At 35.1% G+C, this 23,863-nt stretch overlaps 1 protein-coding gene across 1 annotated transcript; it reads right to left on the bottom strand.

Moving 5' to 3' along the window:
* Window positions 1–1,598: 1,598 nt before the first annotated feature.
* LOC131176668 (uncharacterized) lies at window positions 1,599–8,876 on the bottom strand. The gene is made up of 2 exons (XM_058141738.1): window positions 8,784–8,876; window positions 1,599–2,060 (listed from the first exon to the last, which is right to left on the bottom strand). The coding sequence occupies exons 1-2, from the start codon at window positions 8,874–8,876 to the stop codon at window positions 1,599–1,601; spliced, it is 555 nt and encodes a 184-aa protein (XP_057997721.1).
* Between the last annotated feature and the right edge of the window lie 14,987 nt (window positions 8,877–23,863).

The following is a 23,863-nucleotide window of genomic DNA, read 5'->3' as shown; positions in this document are numbered from 1 at the left end:
TTTTCTCTTATGAGGACCAAGCTGATGGTCTCTTTAGTAACTGCAATATAAAGAAAAAGTACATTGCCCAATTTCGACTTATCAAGTAATAAAGGTGATGATAAAAATTGTTTTAATTGTTCAAAGTCTACCTGGCATTCATCAACCCATTTGAAGTTTTTCCTTATTGTCAAAGCTCAGAAGAATGGCAGACACTTCTTAGCTGAGCAACTTATGAATCTGCTGAGTGTCGTGATTCATCCGTTGAGTCATTGTACTTCCTTTTTGTTGCTCGAAGGCTGCGTGTCGAGAATTACACGAATTTTTTCTAGATTCGCTTTTATCACTTGTTCAGAAATCATGAAACCGAAGAACTTGCCTACTCTTACTACAAATGTGCATTTATTCGGGTTCAACTTTATTCCTACTTTGTCTAGTACATCAAATGCTTTGACAATGTCTTTGGTGTGATCCTCCATTCTCTTCGATTTTATAATCATATCATCGATATATACTTCCAATGTTCGACCTTTTTGTTCCTTGAACATCTGGTCCACAAGCCTCTGATATGTTGCCCCAGCATTTTTTAGTCCAAATGGCATTGCTTCGTGGCAAAATATTCCTGAATCTGTCAAGAAGACAATATTCTCTTTATTTTCTGGATCCATCCTTATTTGTTGATATCCTGATATAGCATCGACTAACAACACCATTGCATGCCCTGCTGTTGTATCCAGTAACTTATCGATGCTCAGCAACGAGTAGTGATCCTTCAGACATACTTTGTTGAGATCTATGTAGTCGATGCACATTTGCCATGTTCTGTTTGCCTTTTTTACCAAAACAACATTGGCTACCCAGCTCAGGTATTTAACTTCTTGAATTAGACCTGCATTCAATAATTTTTTAACCTTAGTTTCAATTGCCTGTTGACGTTTTGGTGCAAAATGTCCTTTCTTTTGTTGGATCGATTTCACTTTTAGGTTAACATTCAGCTTGTGAGTAATTATTCCTGAATCTACTCCCTTTATGTCCTCCACCTTCTAAGCGAATATAGCAATCCTATTTTTTAATGTTCGGATGATCGCCTCTCTACTTATCCTGCTAAGTGCTGTTCCGAGACATACTTTCTTTCTCTCCTCTAATTCTTCTTTTGTTATTGGATCAACCAGTTCAGTTGAGATTCAACTTTCTGGCCTTTTTAGTAATTGAATTGGTAGGGTTACTTCTGTAACTACCTCTGTTGATTTTTTGTAACATTCATGTACTGATTTTTGGCTTCCTCAAACTATTGCTCTCCCTCCAGGAGCAGGCAGCTTCATACACAGCCATTGCAAGCTAATCACTATGCCGTCGTTATCATTTAAAATCGATCGGCCAAGGATAACGTTGTATGACAAGGGAATATCAATCACCGCAAACTCTGTATAAACTTTCCTCTTGTATCCTTTATCACCTAGGACTACAGCTAAATTAATAGTTTCGAGCATTGAGATCATCTTGTTGCCTAAGTCGACCAGGAAATACATGACTTTGGTCAGGTTTTCTATCCCGTGTTCGAGTTTCTCCATGACTTCTCTCGTCAGGAGGTTCACCGAGCTGCCTGTATCGATCAACACTCATCGTACTGTATACTTGTTTATCTGCATAGACACAACTAAAGGATCAAAATGTGGTTGTTTTACCTCATTATCTTTTAAACCTATGGTAATTGTTTCCTTGCTTAATTCATTTCTGTCAACGGAGAGGATTGTTGGGCCACTAATACTGCTCAGTTCAACTGGCCTCTTATTGCCCGCCTTGCCTATATTTGGACCGCTAGCGATTACATTAATTACCCTAATCAAACTTTCATCCTTCTCAGTGATGATTTCCTTATTTCTAGAGGTGGTTGCTCTTCTCTCATCCCATCCATCCCTTGTTAATTTTATGAGCCAAATGTCTCTAATTAGTCGCTCTATCTCATCTTTAAGCTGCCTGCATTCATTGGTGGTGTGACCGTAATCTTCATGAAACCTGTAAAATTTACCCTTATCTCTCTTTCCTACAATATCGGGGTTGAGCTTCTTCAGCCATTTGACCTATTTACCATTTTTCTGTATCCACACAAGTACTCTGGATTTGAGCTCATTTAAAGGTGTGTATTTATAGAACCTCCCTCTGCTCTGCTCTACTTTTCATTTTTGTCCAAACGGTATATCCGATTCTAGCTATAATTTTTCTTATTTTTTCTTTTCTCATTATTTTGCTTGGATTTCCTCTCTTTCCTTGGAGCTTATTGCTCGTCGTCTAACCTGATGTACTTCTGTGCCCTCTGCATCAACTGATAATAGATTATTACTGGATTTTTTATGAGCGAATCTGAAAATTTTACATTCCTTACGCCTTTTTTCAAAGTTTCACATGTTATTTCATGATTCAGGTTCTCAATTTGTATCGCTTCAGTGTTAAAATGGGCGATATAATCTCTCAGAGATTCACCCTCATATTGTTTAATTCTCTGAAGGTCTGAAGATAACTTTTTGGGAGGGATGGAGGATATGAACTTATTCTTGAATTCAGTGGCAAGCTAATTGTAACGCCCTCACTTTAGGTAGTCCGTACATTCTACTATTCCGACGACTAATGTCTGTCCGGACAGCCAGGATGACTGGAACTACATTCCAACTAGAGTGAGGAGGCATAAATTGACTGAATAAAGACTAAGTAAAATTAAGAAAAAATAAAAGAAGTGAATTGCAAATGAGTCAAATGAGCCGGTGCCCCGGTGATGGGTGACCTAACGGGAAGTTGCTGTAAAGACAGCTAGTAGCCCTAAACCCGAGGGAAACCTAGTGAAATAATTTTTGGGACTCCAGAAAAGAGTCATTGAGGTTTCAATGGCATTAGAATGCCAAGAAAAATTTTTAGATCGGTACAGACAATTTTAGTCTATTAAGTAAAACGAAGGGCATTTTGGTCATTTCGTCTTCAGAGATTATTTTTGGCCAACTTGTCCAGTTAAATAAATAAATTATATGACATAAAATGTGAAAAAAAGTGATAAAAATTAAATTAAAAATCAGTAGACAAGAAAAGAAAAAGAAAATAAAAGAAAACTCAAATTTTGACATCATAATGATGTCATTATAAACTCTCCACCAATCACCATTAGACAATCAATTAATGAACCAATAAAAAGAGATAAATGAGACCAAAAATGACAAAACAATTTTGCACTTTGTTTTCCCCAACCAGCCGAACTCCCTAGCCAAAGCACTCTCCACCATTTTTTTTTCTTTAAAGCTTGATTTTCCCTAAGCTTTCCACCTCAAAACCCTAAACTTTCTTCATGAAAATTTATCCTTACATTAAGAGGAACATTTTGATTATCAAAAAGTGAGGAAATTCCAAAGTTTCTACAAGCTTAAGAATTGATCAAAGAGGTTAGTGCTATGTAACTCTTTCTTTTTTTTTCTTAAACTATGTTAAGCATGCATAAGGAAGTAAAAATTGAAAGAAATTAAAAAGGATTGTTTAGAAATTTTGAGTTAGGGTTTGAATTAATTTTGGTACCTTAGTGTTATGGCTTGAGATTGAACTTGTTGAGACTGTTTATTGATCATTTGAAGTGTTATGAATGATAAATTGTAGTTGGGAGTAAGGAGGATGGAATATTGGTAGTGCTTCTCTTATGCAGGAAATTAGGACCTATGAGTCCAGTGTCTTATTTGAGTTATAACTGAAGTTGTGTGACTCCAATTGATGTGAAGCTAAGTGGAGGTGAAACTAGACTCAAAATACCCCATTTTTCATAAAGAAACCCTGCCCAAATTCTGTCAAAATCATGGTCAATTTACTATCCCAATCCAGATATCTAAACACTGAACCCATAAAATGACTAAATAAACAGTACGTGTTCATTTGGCCATAACTCCCTCTAGACAGGTCCAAATGACCTAAATTTTATACCATTGGAAAGATTAAACATATTACTACAACTTTCATTAAGAACACCAAGCCCAGAAATGCCTTTAACCAAATGAAATTTCTGACCTAATTTAGGTCACTAAACTGACTAGAATAGATTCTGCCCAGAATTTCCTGGACATAGACCACTCGACCAGTTTTGGCAAAATGGCCATAACTTGGTCCATAAAAATCCCAATGCAATGAAACCAATGGCAAAATTTTTATAAGACATAGGTCTACAATATTGGTCTTTTGACCAAAACCCAGAACCCAAAGGAACTAGGTCAAATGGTTAGTAAAATTTAGCACATCAAAACTTGGAGTTTGACCAAACTACACTTGACCCCAGAACACTCAATTAGTCATATCTACCACTAAAAAACTCCAATTAGGATGAGCCATACTGATCTGGAACCCTAAGAAACAGAGCTCCAACTTTGTTTTAGACATGGTCTTAAAACTATGAATATAAGAACCCTAAAATGGAGGTCAAATCTACTGACCTGAACATGGACCCTGAAAACACAGGGCATATGAGTCCAAGCCAGTGATTTGGCCATAATTAATTCTACAAACCTTGAAAAATTATAATTAAAATTTTTGAGTGACTATAAGACATAGGGTAACAAATTGTATGAAGAACTTTAAGCCCAAAAATGACTGTAACAGGTCCAATTAATTAAACTAAAATAGACTCTAGAATCTGTCTAATTCTGGACCCAGAAAGAGATAGTGAACCAGTTATAGTTATTAAACCATATCTTGAGTTCTAAAACTCCAATTAATATGATTCAAAAAGGAAAACAAAGGCAAGACATAGAGGAATAAATTCTATGAAGGGAGTGTGGCCAAACAGTGGCCACATCTTGGTCAATTTGCCATGTAAAAACAGTGCACCAAATCTGGACCTAAAGAAAGGTCCATAAAATAACTAAGCATATGAGATGAAATGAATTAGAAGAAATTGTTAAGCATAAAAATAATATGAATTAATGAAATTATAAATACTTAATAATACTATTCTGCCCAAAGTATGCCTAGACTCATTTATATAGCATGGATCAATTGGTATACTAATTAGAGACTACATATTGCAGTACTGCCCACAGGGATAATCATTGACAGACAACATATGTCTAAGATGATTGCTCTACTGGCTTTATGCCTGCCCGATAGCCATAGTGCCAATTTTCATTATTACCGGCTTATGCCTGCCAACTGGCCTTGTGCTTGATATGACTGTTGTATACTGGATAGACATACGGATGTCTGACTAGTATACTCCTGTGTATCCAGTCTTTATAGTCTGTCATAGGTTACTTGGGCACAATTATGAGAAATACAAGTTTAAATTCAAACAAGTACATGAGAGAACCATTAATGTAAAATATATAAGACCGAATATGAATTACATGAATAAAAAGATCCCGATTAATTTAATTGCTTCCAAAGTTTGGTAAACATGAAAAAGGACTGTAAATTCATATGAATTTTATAAGACTGAATATAAGGTATATGCACAGAAAAGATCACTATTAACTTATTTACTTCTAAAGTTCTAGAAAACATGTAAAAGATTTTAAATACATGAAAATTGATATTTATTTATAAGGTTATACGTGAAATAATTATTTTAAATTGTTTAGTTATTTTTCCTTATTTATGCACCACTAAGCGTTATGCTTAGCGTGTTGATTCTTACCAAGCGTAGGTACTGGAGAGCAGCAGCAGCAGTAGGGCCTAGACCGGATTTGCACCAGATCTGCTACAGTGTGGGTTGTCACCTCATCAGTCATTTTGGTAGGGCTCATGTATATATTAGATTTTGCATTTTGGTATTGTATGTAATTAAATAATGTAAATAATTTTGGATTGTATATAAATTGTAAATTTTTGTAAATGTAAACTTTATATGAATGAAATGTAAATTATTTTCTTGAAATTGGTATGAGCATGAGAAGTGATATGATGAATGAATAGATGAAATGGATATAAATTGTTTTAACAGGTAACATGAAACCTACCATGTACTAATAGAACAGAGGGGACTCTGTATGGGTCTCCACAAAAATAAAGTGTGATAAAAAAAAAGTTATACATGGAATATTATAAATAAAAGAGACATTAAATTAATATTATATACGACAGGACAGGATAGGGTGCTCCGGCACCGAATGTAGCACACTTTGCTCAGCTACACTGTAAACGGGTGATGGGTGTTACATTTATTGGTATCAGAGCAAAGGTTTAGGCGTTCCTAGGCATAGGTAGATAGAAAGATGTAGTGTGCATAACATGCATGAGCCCTTAATTAGGAGTCGAGGTGACACTAATGCATATCTGTTTTCTCTTGTTATTTTAGGTTAAGGTATGGATCCCGGTCCACAGGATGTTATAGATTCGAAAAGGATAAGTATAGAAAAAATCTGACTTATTGGGATATACCGTAGTAACTACGCATTATTCTCGATGTTTGTGCTGTGAGCTGCAGATTACAGTACCGATGTGAGACTATTGTGTAGAGCTACGTATTTCCGATGGTACATCGAGATGAGGATATTTGCGTGTGGTCTCTGCTTTGGTATAGTTATGCCAGAACAGAGTTCTATTACTAAAAATGAGTTTGAAAATACTATGGAAAAACTGTAGGACTGAGGGAGTAAAGGAAAAAGGTTAAAGGTAAATATGTGGAACTAGATTAAGTAAGATAGACTAAGGAGAAAGTAAAGTATTATAAGACGGAAAAGTGGAGACACAAGGAGATAGCAGTTCCTCTGCTATTTACACCAAGTAAATTTCAAGGACGAAATTTTTATTAGAGGGGGAGAATTGTAACGCACTCACTTTAGGTAGTCTGTACATTCTACTATTCCGACGACTAATGTTTATCCGGACAGCCAGGATGATGGAACTACACTCCAACTAGAGTGAAGAGGTATAAATTGACTGAATAAAGACTAAGTAAAATTAAAAATAAATAAAAGAAGTGAATTGCAAATGAGTTAAATGAGCCGGTGCCCCGATGATGGGTGACCTAATGGGAAGTTGCTGTAAAGACAGCTAGTAGCCCTAAACCCGAGGGAAACCCAGTGAAATAATTTTTGAAACTCCAGAGAAGAGTCATTGAGGTTTCAATGGCATTAGAATGCCAAGAAAAATTAAAGAAAAATTTTTAGATCGGTACAGACAAATTTAGTCTGTTAAGTAAAACGAATGACATTTTGGTCATTTCGTCTTCAGAGATGATTTTTGGCCAACTTGTCTAGTTAAATAAATAAATTATATGACATAAAATATGAATAAAAAGTGATAAAAATTAAATTAAAAATCAGTAGACAAGAAAAGAAAAAGAAAATAAAAGAAAACTCAAATTTTGACATCATAATGATGTCATTATAAACTCTCCACCAATCACCATTAGACAACCAATTAATGAACCATAAAAAGAGATAAATGAGAACAAAATGACAAAACAATTTTGTACTTTGTCTTCCCCAACCAGCTGAACTCCCTAGCCAAAGCACTCTCCGCCATTTTTTTTTTTCTTTAAAGCTTGATTTTCCCTAAGCTTTCCACCCCAATACCCTAAACTTCCTTCATGAAAATTTATCCCTACATCAAGAGGAACATTTTCGTTATAAAAAAGTGAGGAAATTCCAAAGTTTCTACAAGCTTAAGAATTGATCAAAGAGGTTAGTGTTATGTAACTCTTTCTTTTTTTTCTTAAACTATGTTAAGCATGCATAAGAAAGTAAAAATTGAAAGAAATTAAAAATGATTGTTTAGAAATTTTGAGTTAGGGTTTGAATTAATTTTGGTACCTTGGTGTTATGGCTTGAGATTGATCTTGTTGAGACTACTTATTGATCATTTTAAGTGTTATGAATGATAAATTTGTTAGTAGTATGCCCTAGAGCATATCATTTAGTATGTATCTTGTACATATTTTTATTAATAAAAGGCTTTTCCACTTTTCCGTTTACATAATATATTTATTTGTAATAGAAAAGGTCCATTGATATTTTGTTAGAAATATTATTCTTAAGTTGTTAAGAATATGAGTGACATTATTTCTAGCACAAAGTATCATAAATAGGTTCACAATCGAGGATACTTCATAATAAGGACATGACTTATCCAGAAAGATTGTATTCATGTTTGTTCCCAAGTTATTTATATGAGATATAAATAAGATGGAATGGTGAGTCTCATGCCATATGACAAACATGATAGGTACTTATAAATGATAAGTAGGCCGAACCAGTGAAACTTATGACAAGCACATGGAGTTTACTCTTATTAGTGTTTTGTCATAAATTATATCAGTGCATATAATCTTTAGACCTGAGATAGCACAGTTATTTTGTATATAGGTAGTTTGAGTTTGATACTGCTTTCATACTTGTACTGTGTATGGGTATATGGGCATGTGTTGGCTCCTACTAGTTATATATGGAGGTAGGTGTTGATCAAGATGGAATTAGTTCCTCTAAGTAAATAGAGATAAAATCCTATGTTCAATTAATTGTTCTTGATGTTTCAAGTTCCTGGCCAGGACAGATAGATTTAATCAGAAAAGAGTTTCTGATGAGAAAATCTTTTTAATCAAGAACTGGAATTAAAAAAGAACATAATATTCATAGCAAATGGAGTTTGACATAAACCATGACTCCAGCTTGAGTTGGTGATCAGGATCATCAAGGAGCACCGCCACCCTTCAAAGGGGCAATCACTAGGGCGAGAGCTAAGCAACTTCAAAGCATGCTCATGGACCATAAAAGGATTTTCGGCTTAGGAGGGGAGCTGCATAAGGAAGACCTAGCTTGCTTGCTCCAAGAATCTAAGTGGATCACCATGTGCCAAGTTGGAGCTTCCATTGCCACATCACCAGCCACGTCAGATTCCATTGCCACATCATCGACTACGTCACCAGCCACTTTGGACATGCCTCATGCCACCCTGGAGTCCACTTGGCAGCCACTAGGTGTTTGTAGGGTTCATGCCACGTGGAGGGAGCTCATTGGTTCATTTGAATTAAAGAAAGCTACTTTTTGACCAAGTGGGCCCCAATATTTTGCCACAAAGAGGGATTAATTGCTGCCACCTTTTGCCCTTTTGCAATAAATGCTGCTGCCATCTTTTGTCTTTATAATTAATGCACTTTCTATTCTTGTTAGGATAGCCAACATAGCACAATTATTTGTAACTTTTGTCTTAACAAATTTAGCTTGTGTTTCAGAACCTAGGTTTATAAGGAAGAGAATACCATCTTCTTCCTTCGCTTTTCATTCTCTTTGTACATGAGAGCCTCCCTTGGAGAGAGTTTGAGTCTTCTTTCTTGCTAGTTTCTGGAAGAACTAAAACTTAGGCAACTTGCTCACTTGCCGATTTTACTTGATGATCAATGTAATCTCCCACAAGTTGGGTTATGGTGTTGACACTTGATCTGTTTCTCATTGAAATATATATTCGGGTGCTTCTTTTTCCATAGAGATTGCATCTTATTTTGTTCAAAGAAAACTTGTTTTGGTGTTGATGATCCTTGGGTTCCATTAGAGGTCTGCATCCTTAGGCAATATTCATTTGGGTGCTTGTCAAATTGGTATCGAGCATTAGCGCATCAAATCAAGTAAGTGTCCTTCATTCCTTATCTTCCTTTAGTTGATTTTTCTGTTTGGTTTAAGCTTCTAAGGCATTCTCGCCAAAGAGGACATTTCTAGGGTTTTTCTTTTCTTCATCTTCCATGCTTTTCATCTTTGTTTACGATACTTGTCACTGAAATCTTCATCTAGGGTTTTAGAGAAGTTTCTTTAGATTTGTCTTTGATTCCAATTTTGTTTTAGGGTTTAATCTATATTCTAGCTTATACCATCTTTGTGCTAGCTAATTTCTTTGAAATCTTGCATAATATAAATCATGTTGAGCCTACTGCTGTAATTTTGATTTATGAGAGATTGATGAGTTGATGACTGAAATTGGGAATTGACATGATTAGTAACTGATAGCAGTGCAATTTTGATGATATATCTACTGCACTATTGGAGTTTGTGGTGTTAGAGCTGGAAATTGTGATTTCTTACCATTGTTGAATTGGGGGAAATTATAGAAACGTGGGGTTAAAGTTTGAATTTGGCTATGAAATTTCACCAGAATCATTTGGGTATAATTATTGTGCTTCATACCAAATTTGGGGTGAAAATACCACTGTTTGCCTATTGAACCAAATTTTGCGGAGAAACTGGACTATTTTTAGTTCACATATCAAACCAACCCAGAAAACTCTGAAACTTTACAGGCTCTTTATACCTCATTTCACTAGTTCCTGTGTCAATTTTCGGAGTTGTTTGACATTGTTTGCCTAGCAAAGCAAAATTTTGCGGCAAAGCTGATCAAACTTAGTTGGCATAAGAAAACAATTCAGAAAACTCTGAAAATTTATAGGCTATTTATACCCCATTTCAGTAGTTCCCATGTCAATTTTGGGGGTCGTTTGACACTGTTCTCTTGCTGAACCAAAATTTTGCGGCAAACCTGCTTAAATTTAGTTTACATAGTACAAACCCTCAGAAGCTCCTGAAATTTTACCAGTAGTTAGTCCGTATTGGGTTTCCAGTGTGTACCAAATTTTAGATCAAAATAGAGTCGTTTGTGTGGTGAACCAAAATTGGAGCATATTTTTGGTAAATTATGTGAATCACTGGTATCTTTGCATTGATTATGAAATTTGATGTTTGAGCTTGATATCATTTGATTAGGTTGTCTTCATTCCAGTTTACTAACTGTTCATTTGGTGTCTATATCTTATTTTGACCCCAGTGTCACATTGCTTGTTCTTGTGTCACGTCTTGTTTCTTGTCGTTCTTGATCATTTTGTTTAAAATTTGTGAGTTTTTGAATTGCCATTGGTATCTTAGTTCCAAGGGAACCAAGCAAGAAGAAGTGAGTGGTAAAAGGCTTGAGGGTGTGAGTACATTAGAGGGTAAAAGCCATCTGTTTGTGTGAAACACCTAGAGAGGGTTAGTCATTTCCTACTAACTTATTTTCTTGCAGCTCAAAATCATGTCAAATGAAACTGGTAGTAGTGGGGAGAGAGTCCTAGTTGATGAAGCTATGTATAGGGACGCCGTGGCTGCACAATTTGAGAGGTTGACCTTGGGCATGAATACGTTGAGGGATGACCTGAATAGGATTTTGGAGGAGATGAGAAGGGATAGGGAAGAGAGAGCAAGGGGTAGAGATGATGCTAGGGACAGAAGGCAAGAAGTGAGAAATATAGGGGGACTAAGACTAGAGAACCTTAGGGGTGAAGTGCATGATGAGGAGGAGTTTGAGGAAAAGATAAAAGATGAATTTGAGTATGGGAACTATAACTATGGTGGTAGGGGTTATAGACTACCTAGGGGTAGGGGAGCTAGAGGTAGAAAAGGAGATAGGATGTTTAGATTTAGGGAGAATAGATATGGTGATTATGGGTATGGAGACCAAGAAGAGAGGGTAGACACTAATGTGCGTAATATTAATATGAAAATTCCTCTTTTTCATGGGAAGGAGAATCCGAATGCCTACATGGAGTGGGAAAGGCAAGTTGAGCTAATTTTTTAGTGCCATAACTATAGTGAAGAAAAGAAAGTGAAGCTTACAGCCATAGTGTTTAAGGAGTATGCTATAATGTGGTAGGACCAGTTGATGGCTAAGAGAAGGACTTTAGGTGTTAGATCCATTACTTCTTGGGACGCTATGAAAGAAGCAATGAGGGAGAGATTTGTTCCCCAACACTACTTTAGGGAACTCTACCAAAGGTTGCAAAGGATGACACAAGGAGGGAAGAGTGTAGAGGAGTACTATAAGGCAATGGAGATAGCCTTAGCAAGGGCACAATTAGATGAACCTCCAGAGGCTACTATGGCACGTTTCCTAGCTGGTCTTAACATAGAGATTGCACATGTTGTTGAGTTGCACTCTTACACTAATTTGATTGAGTTGGTGCACATAGCCATTAAAGTAGAAAAACAATTGAAGATGAAGAGAGCTTTGAAGTATGGTAGTGGTGTCCATTCAGCTCCAAAGGCCCCTTGGAAACCAAATGTAGATAAGACTTCTAAGGGTGAGAAAGAAATTCCTAAGTTTAGGAAAGAAGAGTGGAAGGGGAAAGAAAAGGTAGAAAGTAAAGATAAAGAGAAGGGGGGTACTGCCACTACTAGGACTAGAGATGTGAAGTGTTTCAAGTGTTTGGGATATGGGCATTATGCTTCCCAATGTTCTAACAAGAGAGTCATGGTGATTAGGGAAGATGGGGAGGTAGAGAGTGAGGAAGAAAATGAATCAGAACCATTGATGTTAGTTGAGGGGAATGAAAATGAAGAGGATGTGGACGTTGAAGAGCCATCCGATGGGTATGACTTTGCATTGGTTACCATGAGGACCTTGAGTGCTCAACCTGTTGTGGATAGTGATGAGTTGCAAAGGGAAAACATCTTTCATACTAGGTGTGTGGTGAAGGAGAAATTGTGTAGCATGATTATAGATGGGGGTAGTTGTTGCAATGTGGCTAGTTCCTTACTTGTGGAGAAATTAGGATTGCCTACCCTTAAGCATCCTAAACCTTATGGGTTACAATGGCTAAATGATTGCAACAAAGTGAAGGTAACTAAGCAAGTAGTGGTACCTTTCACTACAGGGAGCTACCATGATGAGGTCTTATGTGATGTAGTGCCCATGATAGCTACACATATCTTGCTAGGTAGGCCATGGCGAAAGATGATAGGTATGTGATTCATGATGGGAGGAAGAATCACTACAATTTGAAGAAAGATGGCGCACACATGCCTTGGTGCCCTTGTCACCAACACAAGCACATGAGGACGAAATGAGAATATTGAGGGTCATCAGGGAGAAAAGAGAGTTGCAGTGAAAAGTTAAGAGAGGCCGAGCACAAGAGTGAAGAAAGTAAAGAAAATAGTGATGGGAAAGAGAAAAAGAAAGAAGTGAAAGAAAAGAAAGTGAGTGTAATGGAAAAGGGAGAGGGCTCGGGACAAAAGGAGAGAAGAGAGAAAAAGATGAGCTTGTATGTTGGGGGAAGGGAGTTGAGGGGAGCTTTGAGGGGTGGGATGCCATTGTGCATTCTCATGTATAGGGAGAATTATTTAAATGTTTCTGACCTTGACCCCAATCTACCTTCTTCTGTTGTGTCTCTTTGCAGAATACCGGATGTGTTTCGGATGAGATACCTTCTGATTTACCACCTATTAGGGGTATTGAACACCAAATAGATTTCATTCTGGTGCTCAAATTCCTAATAGACCAGCCTATAGGAGTAGTCCAAATTGAGACTAAGGAGCTTCAAAGACAGGTAGATGAGCTTTTGGCTAAGGGACATGTCCGTGAGAGCATGAGTCCTTGTGCAGTTCCTGTTTTGCTTGTGCCAAAGAAGGATGGAACATATAAGATGTGCGTGGATTGTAGAGCTGTGAATAAAATCACTGTAAAGTATCGCCACCCTATTCCTAGATTGGATGATTTGTTGGACGAATTGCATGGTTCTTGTTTTTTTAGTAAGATTGATTTGAAGAGCGGTTACCATCAAATTAGAATGAGAGTTGGTGATGAATGGAAAACTGCCTTCAAAACAAAACATGGCTTATATGAGTGGCTAGTGATGCCTTTTGGTCTCTCTAATGCCCCTAGTACTTTCATGAGGCTTATGAATCATGTTTTGAGAGCTTTTATTGGTAAGAAAGAGTACTGATAATATTAAGAGTTGATATCATGTCTCATTGCCAATTAGTGATGAGCCTAGTAAGTCACACACATACACAAGTTATCACCTATTTAAATATGATTTAATTAATTAATTAAAGAGTTTAATTGATTAATTAAATAGGTTTGGTTTGCAAATAGATTGCAAAGTCCCTAGCATGATGTGAAACCAAATCTAGATTATTGGATGTATAGTATAAGTTAAATTTATATTTAAAGTGTTTAAATATGAATTTAATTAATGAGAAGTTAATTAATAGAGATTAATTAATTAATTTATATTTGATATAAATTTATTAGAAGAAGAGAAATAATTATTTTGGGTTAAGAACTCAAAATTAAGACACATGGGCATTTTGGTCATTTCGCAGTGTGACACGTGGCACCATGAGATGGTGACACATGGCATTACACATAAGCTTGCCAAATGTCTTTTAATCATGTAAGATGATTAAAATTAAGATTAAATATAGGTTTGACACTTGGCACAATGTGATTGGGTTACTTAAACCTAGTGCTAATCAAAGGGTGACATGTGGCAAGGGTTTAATGTGTTAACCTAGCTATATAAGTGTTGTTATGAGAAAATAAAATACAACCAGCAGCCACACTCCTTTATCACGCCATTTTGAAGCTCTCCCTCTCTTCCTCTTCATCTCTCATCAATTCAAAGAGATTAGCCATCAATCTCTTGAATTAAAAATACTAGAAATTGTTTCTAGTATCCTGTTTACATCTCTAATCTCTTAAAAGACAGAACTTGAATTTCTAATTAATAGAAAAAGCTTTAGAAGCTGTTCAAGGGCTGCCATAGGTGTTCTTGGTGTGGACAAGCTAGAGGGACAACATCTGGTGTCCTAAAGACGAATCTCAAAGGCACAGACACGCTGCAGTGCATCAAGAGGTTAGTGTAATTGTTCTTGATTTAATCTAGAGTTCTAAAATTAATCTGATTAATTTAAAAATCTTAAATGGCAAATACAGATCCAAAAACATATTAAAAGAGTTTTAATATGTTGTTTATCATTGAAATAAAAAAGATAAAAATAAATCTTGCATGATGCATGTGACCCTAGATGAAATTTTTGAATTTAATGGTATAAACTTGTGTTTTTCACGCTTCCGTTCCTTCAAAATTATAGTTGGGAGTAAGGAGGATGGAATATTAGGAGTGCTTCTCTTATGCAGGAAATTCGGACCTATGAGTCCAGTGTCTTATTTGAGTTATAACTGAAGTTGTGTGACTCAATTGGTGTGAAGCCAATTAGAGATGAAACTAGACTCAAAATACCCCATTTTTCATAGAGAAACCCTGCTCAAATTCTGTCAAAATCTTGGTCAATTTACTGTCCCAATCCGAATATCCAAACACTGAATTCAGAAAAATGACCAAATAAACAGTACGTGTTCATTTGGCCATAATTCCCTCTAGACAGGTCGAAATGACCTGAATTTTATACCATTGGAAAGATTAAACATAAGACTACAACTTTCATTAAGAACACCAAGCCCAAAAATGCCTCTAACCAAATGAAATTTCTGACCTAATTTAGGTTACTAAACTGACTAGAATAGATTCTGCCCAGAATTTCCTGGACATAGACCACCCAACCAGCTTTGGAAAAATGGCCATAACTTGGTCCATAAAAATCCAAATACAATGAAACCAATGGCAAAATTTTTATAAGACATAGGTCTACAATATTGGTCTTTTGACCAAAACCCAAAACCCAAAGGAACTAGGTTAAATGGTTAGTAAAAGTTAGCACATCAAAACCTGGAGTTTGACCAAACTACACTTGACCCCAGAACACTCAATTAGTCATATCTACCACTAGAAAACTCCAATTAGGATGAGCCATACTGATTTGGAATCCTAAGAAACAGCGTTCCAACTTTTTTTTAGACATAGTCTTCAAACTATGAACATAAGAACCCTAAAATGGAGGTCAAAGCTACTGACCTGAACATGGACCCTGAAGACACAAGGCACATGAGTCCAGGCCAGTGATTTGGCCATAATTAATTCTACAAATCTTGAAAAATTATAATTAAAATTTTTGAGTGACTATAAGATATAGGGTAACAACTTCTATGAAGAATTTTAAGCCCAAAAATTACTGTAACAAGTCCAATTAATTAGACTAATACAAACTCTAGAATCTGCCTAATTCTGGACCCAGAAAGAGATAGTGAACTAGTTATGGTTATTTAATCATATCTTGAGTTCTAAAACTCCAATTGATATGATTCAAAAAGGAAAACAAAGACAAGACATAGAGAAACAAATTCTATGAAGGGAGTGTGGCCAAACAGTGGACACATCCTGGTCAATTTGCCATGTAAATACAGTGCACCAAATCTGGACCTAAAGAAAGGTCCATAAAATAATTAGGCATATGAGATGAAATGAATTAGAAGAAATTGTTAAGCATAAAAATAACATGAATTAATGAAATTATAAATACTTAATAATACTATTCTACCCAAAGTATGCCTAAACTCATTTATATAGCATGGATCGATTGGTATACCAATTAGGGACTACATATTGCAGTACTGCCTACAGGGATAATCATTGACAGACAACATATGTCTAAAATGATTGTTCTACTTGCTTTATGTCTGCCCGATGGCCATAGTGCCAATTTTCATTATTACCGGCTTATGCCTGCCAACTGGCCTTGTGCCTGATATGACCGTTGTATACTGGGTAGACATACGGATGTCTGACTAGTATACTCCCGTGTATCCAGTTATTATAGTCTGTCATAGGTTACTTGGGCACAGTTATGAGAAATAAAAGCTTAAATTCAAACAAGTACATGAGAGAACCATTAATATAAAATATATAAGACCGAATATGAATTACATGAATAAAAAGATCCCGATTAATTTAATTGCTTCCAAAGTTTAATAAACATGAAAAAGGACTGTAAATTCATATCAATTTTATAAGACTGAATATAAGGTATATGCACAGAAAATATCCCTATTAACTTATTTACTTCTAAAGTTCTAGAAAACATGTTGGTACGGTGTGTCCGCAAGTGCACGGGTCACAGTAGTATAGTTTTAAAAATTGATATCGATCCCACAGGGAATTGTGCTTAAATTGGAAATAAAAGTATAAGCAAATTAGAATGACAAAAATTAAAAGATATTAAAAATAAAATCTAAAAATTAAAATTAAGACAAAAATTAAAGATGTAAAATGAAATTTGCAATTAAAATTGGTATTTAAGTAATTAATGCTAAACCAAACAATTAACTAAAATTAATTAAACTAGATTACCAAAAATTAATTTGAAATTTCTATTTATGAAATTAAGAAAAATTAAATCTAAATTCAATAAAAATAAAAATAAAGTAATTCTAGAGATTAAATTTAAATTGGATTTAAATTGAAATTGCTATTTATGAGATTTGGAGAATTTAAATCTAAATTCAATGAAATAAAATTGATTCTAGAGATTGGATTTTCAATATTGTTTGCATGTGGTTTATCATTAATTTAGCCAAACACATGAGAATTGCAATTTTGAGGGAAATCAATTCTTAAATTTTTGAAACCTTTTTCAAGCATCTCAAAATTGGTTTTCATTAAATCAAACCCTGTTTTCACGGTATTTCAAATCTAGCAAAAACCCAATTAATGCTCTAATTGATTTTTGGAAAGTTCCCCTTAATCTTCTTAGCTTATTTCTAACACCAAGAAAATAAAGTTTATTGCAAGATTATCCATCCCCAATATTCACTTTTCAGTCCATCTATTAAGGATTAAAACTTAACTTAATGAGGGCCCATTCATCAAGCAAGGAAATAAGCACACAAGCAATAAATCAAAATATAACAAATCCCATTTAAATGGCTAAATCAGTTCAAAACCACAAAACAAATCAATATTTACAAACCCATCTCTAGAATCTCAATAAACTACTCACAAATCATTGTTTAAACATAAACCCAAATGAAGAAATGAAGAAATAATGGAAATGTAAGCTTAAAGGGGTAGAAAAACCCAGCAAATCTGCAGCAGGATCTCTGCAGAAAAGTGCAGAAACTTGATCCTTGCTGCTGCTGGAAGAAGATGCAGAAAATGCAGAAAATGCTCCTCTTTCTCTCTTTCTAATCTTGCCAAAAATGCCTCCCTTGCTCTCTATATGGAAAGAAAGTGATAAAATGGGTCTTTATATAGGCTAAGGGACTGTTCTAGAATGGGTAAAAGGGGGAAGGATCCAGAAAAGGTGAGGTAAAAAGCTGGAGTAACGGAAATGCCACGTCAACAATTTTCCAGTAAAAACGACATAAGCCGAGTCGGTTGTGTCGCGGGTTGTGTCGCTCTCGGCGTGAATATCTGACGATCGACACAACCTGCGACATAAGCTAATTCGGTTGTCTGCCAGTTGTGTCGCTCTCGCCATTTTAACTCAACTTCAAAATTTTTGCAATTCGATTTTAATCTCCTCCAAATGGCTACTCGATCAAAATTCATCAAATTTCTCAGATTTAACCTACAAAGCAAATAAATTCCAAAAATTAAACTAAGAAATGTGAAAATTGTAAAATTGACTAAATATATACTAATATCTAAAATAATAGCTATGAATAAGGGTAAATTATGTGCAAAAATTACTCCTAAATGATGATATAAAATGCATGCATCAAATTCCCCCATACTCAAACTCTTGCTTGTCCTCAAGCAAAATTTCATTAAAACTCATTTGGAAGGGAATAGAATCAGTCTTTGAAAACACAAAATTCACTAATCCAAACTACCAACTTACCTCTAGCCATCAACATTCCAAATTCCCACCAGCAAAAGCACAAAGAATGAAGCAAGCACTCTCAACTATTACAGAATAACTAAGAATTAACCAATCAACCCAAGCAACAAATACCAACCAGCTACAAGAGTCAATTGTGCCAAAACAAACCTAAATGAAATAGATAGCCAATGCGTCTCAAATAGATGGTGAGTAATGTATGAAAGATTATATTGCCAAACCCATATGCAAGCATAAAAGATCTAACTCTACTAATGTAACAAGCATTTTTCAAAGAATCATTAGGTCTTTTTAAGGGTTGTAATGGGGTCAAATAGGGTAAAATTGTGGTTAACAAAGAAAGGGAATAAGGTAAACAAAATATGAGAATAATATTAATCATGAAACTCAAAGTGCATCCAATTTTTTTTTTTTTTTTTTTTTTTTTATATATCAAGAGGAAAGAAATTCACAATGAATCTCAAGTGCTATCACAATGATTATATAAAGGGACTACTTTATATATATATTTTTATTTTTGATTTTGTATGTGTCCCTATTTCACGTCACACCCAAAATTACCTTTGGGATATTTTGGTGACCTTTTCAACTTTTCACAATTATTTTAGCACTTTTCAAGATGTTTCAATCCTCCGAGATTTTTTTATTTTATTTTTATTTTTATTTTTATATTATCATTTTTTTTTTATGCACTTAATTGCTAAAATACTATTCTCATAGATAGGTGGTAGTGTTTAGGTTTAATGGCTAGGTAAATGATTTGGGTTCCAAAGAAATTAGGGATTTAAGGTTCAAGGGGGTTTGCAAGGGTTAAAATGAAATTAAGGTAGGTTAAGGCTAAATGTGAGGTTTAAAATATGAAGAAATGCCTAAATCATATTCTTATCAAATGCAAGTTAAAAATTTCGCTTTGAAAGATCTAAGATGCTTGTTCTAGGAATGGTGAGACGACAATGACCATTTTCTTTCTTAAAGGCTTATCCAGACACTCAAAACTCAAAATAACTAATCAGAATCTGCATACCTAGATGAATGTATTAATTTTCAGCTATTAAGTAAGAGAAAGAATAATGCTTAGGACTTTGTACCCAGCTGGAACTTTCATTCCACTAACCATCTAAAGGCAAGTTGGATTGCTTGAATAAGTGGCTTATGGAATCCAAAGACTGGTTTAAAAATTCAAAAATTTTAAATGAATGAATGAATGTAAATGTATAGTCAACCTATATGCAACTAAGTATGCATAACTAAGTATATGAAGCTATATGCAGTGTATATACGTGAATATGTACAAGTATGAAGTAATGAGTGTGTCGCTATATGCAAATGAAAAAGAAAAATAATTTTTGCAAAAAATTTACCCTCTCCCCCATACTCAGAATGAACATTGTCCTCAATGTTAAAAGATTGCAAGGAATGGGATAATTTGGCTATATGTGCATAAAGAATTATTACCCTGTTGCATAAGTGATAGCACAACTTGTGTTGAAAATGACACAAGCTGAGATAAGAAGTGTTACCTCATTGAAGTGCAGCCAATTTAATTAAATAAAATTTGGACAGCTGCTGCACTCATTACAAAAGAAACAGTGCAATGGAATCCATTAAATCAATTAAACTCAAAAAGTTGAAATAGGAAGTTAAGCGCAAAAATATAGCCATCAAGTGTAAATCCGAAATAGCAAATCAAAGCAAGTGAGCAATTGTACTAAAGATATAAAAGAAAAATGTATGTTATGAGGAACTAAAAAAAACTGAATAAGTAAATGGTTAAAATAAAAACAACACAAGCAAAATATTAACTAAACAAGTTCAAAATACTAATTAGTTAAGCAACTAAAATAAAGACATGAAATGTTTTTTTTTTTTTTATTTTTTTTTTTATTTTTTTATGCTCATTTGCTTGCAATGCATTGCATCCCATCTGCACAAGGAAATTAGAACAATGTTAAACTCTGAATAAGGAGTATAAAAAAACTTAAAACAAATATATATATGAAAGAAATAAAGAATCAATGAAAAATTATGAGTTATGCCCAAAAATGCTAAGTTTAGGTCTTTAGCTTGACCATACTCACTCAAAATGTTATGGAGAATGAGAAAGATAGCAAGTTGCTATCTTCTCAATTGGCTCACCAGCTAAATAATGCCTCAACCTTTGTCCATTTACCTTGAAATTACCAGATTTTTCACCAAAAATTTCCACAGCACCATGAGGTAAAACTTTCACAATTTTGAATGGACCTGACCACCTTGATTTTAATTTTCCTGGAAAAAATTTCAACCTTGAATTGAATAAGAGAACCAAATCTCCTTCTTTAAAGTCCTTTTTCTTGATATGCTTATCATGCCATTTTTTTGTTCTTTCTTTATAGATCCTAGCATTTTCATAAGCATCAAGTCTCAATTCTTCTAATTCATCAAGTTGCAAAAGTCTTTTGTGTCCAGCAGCTTGTAAATCAAAATTGATTGTTCTAATGGCCCAATAAGCTTTATGTTCTAACTCTACGGGCAAGTGGCATGATTTCCCAAAAACTAACCTATAAGGTGTAGTTCCTATGGGGGTTTTAAATGCTGTTCTATATGCCCAAAGAGTGTCATCTAATTTAAGGGACCAATCTTTTACGGACTTATTGAGCTTTTCTCCAAGATTTGCTTGATTTCTCTATTTGTGATTTCTACTTGGCCATTTGTTTGAGGGTGATATGGTGTGGCAATCCTATGCTTTACCCCATATTTTCTCATCAATTTTTCAAATTGGTGGTTGCAAAAATGGCTACCACCATCACTGATTATGGCACGTGGGGCACCAAACCTTGTCAAAACAAATTTTTTCAGAAATTTCACCACAACTTTTGCATCATTGGTAGGTGTAGCAATAGCTTCTACCCATTTAGATACATAGTCCACCCCTACCAAGATATATTTATTCCCATAAGAAGATGGAAATGGCCCCATGAAATCAATTCCCCACACATCAAATAGTTCAACTTCTAATATGGACTGTTGGGGCATCTCATCTCTCTTGGAAATGTTGCCTACTCTTTGACACCTATCACACCTGCTTACAAAGTCTCTCACATGTTTAAACATTTTAGGCCAATAGAAACCTGATGTTAAGACCTTTTCAACAGTTTTTGAGACACTAAAATGACCACCATATTCAGAGGAATGACAATGGTAAATAACATCATTTATTTCTTCCTCTGGTATACATCTCCTAATTATTCCATCATTACATCTTCTAAACAAAAGAGGTTCTTCCCAAGAATAAAATTTAACATCATGCAAGAATCTTTTCTTTTGCTGCCAAGATAAATCAGGTGGCAAGACACCACAAGATAAGAAATTCACAATATCAGCAAACCATGGAAGTGCAGAATTCAACACATACAATTGCTCATTCATGAAAAACTCATCAATTGGCACAATTTCATCATCTTTATTTTCAGTTTTCATCCTAGAAAGGTGATCAGCCACCACATTCTCAACACCCTTTTTATCTCTTATTTCCAAATCAAATTCTTGAAGTAACAATATCCATCTAATCAACCTAGATTTAGCTTCTTTCTTGCTCATTAAATACTTTATTCTTTGCATGATCAGTGAAAACAATTACCTTTGAGTTGACCAAATAAGAACGAAATTTATTGAGTGCAAATACTACCGCAAGGAACTCCTTTTCAGTTGTGGCATAATTAACTTGAGCTTCATCAAGGGTTCGGCTTGCATAGTAAATGGCATAAGATTTTCTATCTTTTATTTGGCCAAGGGCGGCTCCAACGAAACTCGCTTGCATCACACATGATTTCGAATGGCAAAGTCCAATCTGGGGGTTGCATGATAGGAGCTGTTGTTAAGGCCGTCTTCAACCTGCAAAAAGCAACCATACAATCTTGATTAAAATCAAATTTAACATCATGATTCAAAAGATTTGTTAAGGGTTTAGCAAGTTTAGAAAAATCCTGAATAAATCGCCGGTAAAACCCGGCATGTCCAAGAAAACTCCGCACTCCTTTGGCGGTGGTTGGAGGGCATTTTTCAATAATTTCTATTTTAGCTCTATCCACTTCAATTCCCCTATTTGAGATTAAATGCCCTAAAACGATCCCCTCTTGGACCATAAAGTGGCATTTCTCCCAATTCAACACCAAATCATTATCAGCACACCTCTGCAAAATTTTAGACAAATTAGTCAAGCATGAATCAAAATTAGTGCCATATACTGAAAAGTCATCCATGAAGACCTCCATAATTTCTTCAATAAAATCAGAAAAAATGGCCATCATGCACCTTTGAAATGTGCCAGGCGCATTACACAATCCGAATGGCATCCTTCGATAGGCAAAGGTGCCATAGGGACAGGTAAAGGTAGTTTTCTCTTGGTCATCAGGATGTATTGGAATTTGAAAGAAACCAGAATATCCATCTAAGTAACAAAAGAATGAATGCTTGGCTAATCTCTCTAACATTTGATCCATAAAAGGAAGGGGAAAATGGTCTTTTCTTGTGGCATTGTTCAACTTCCTATAGTCTATGCACATTCTCCAACACATACTTGATTCTAGTGGGTATCAATTCATTATTCTCATTTTTAACAACTGTCACCCACCTTTCTTTGGTACAACATGCACAGACTAACCCACTCACCATCGGAAATAGGGTAAATAATTCCAGACTAGTAATTTTAGGATTTCCTTTTTCACAACATCCTTCATTGTAGGATTCAATCTTCTTTGGTGTTCAATGGAAGGTTTACTATTTGGCTCAAGAAAAATCCTATGCATACAAACTGTTGGACTAATTCCCTTTATATCATCAATTGCATAACCCAAAACTCTTCTATATTCTCTCAAAACTCTCAACAATTTTTCTTTCTCAATATCAGTCAAACATGCATTAATTATAACAGGATATGTTTCATTGGGTCCAAGAAAAGCATACCTGAGGTTGGAAGGAAGAGGTTTAAGATCTACCTTTGGGGCATCCTCTACCTTTAATGATGGTGGTTTGATCTCCAAATTTTGCACTCCTTCAAGTTGAAAAATTGTGGCTTCAGGATGTGGTGGAGAGCTTTCCAAGTATTGCGCAAAAATAGCCATGTTGTGATTATCATCATCAATGCTCCCACCATGGATTAAGCAATTTTCAAGTGGGTCTTGTGGATAGCTTTTTCTGAAATGCTCTTGAACAATCTCATCAATAATGTCTACCCGCAAACAAGACTCAACTTCTTCATGTTTCTTTTTCATGGCTGGATTGATGTTGAATATCATTTGATCATCTCCCACTCTAAGTGTCAATTGCTCACCCTTTACATCAATTAATGCACCAGCTGTTGCCAAAAAGGGTCTTCCCAATAAGATAGGAACTTTTGTGTCTTCTTCCAT

The sequence above is a fragment of the Hevea brasiliensis genome, unplaced genomic scaffold (assembly GCF_030052815.1).
Source record: "Hevea brasiliensis isolate MT/VB/25A 57/8 unplaced genomic scaffold, ASM3005281v1 Scaf216, whole genome shotgun sequence".
NCBI lineage: Eukaryota > Viridiplantae > Streptophyta > Magnoliopsida > Malpighiales > Euphorbiaceae > Hevea > Hevea brasiliensis.
Note: the sequence above shows the minus strand (reverse complement) of the source record. Positions and strands in the feature narration are given on the sequence as shown.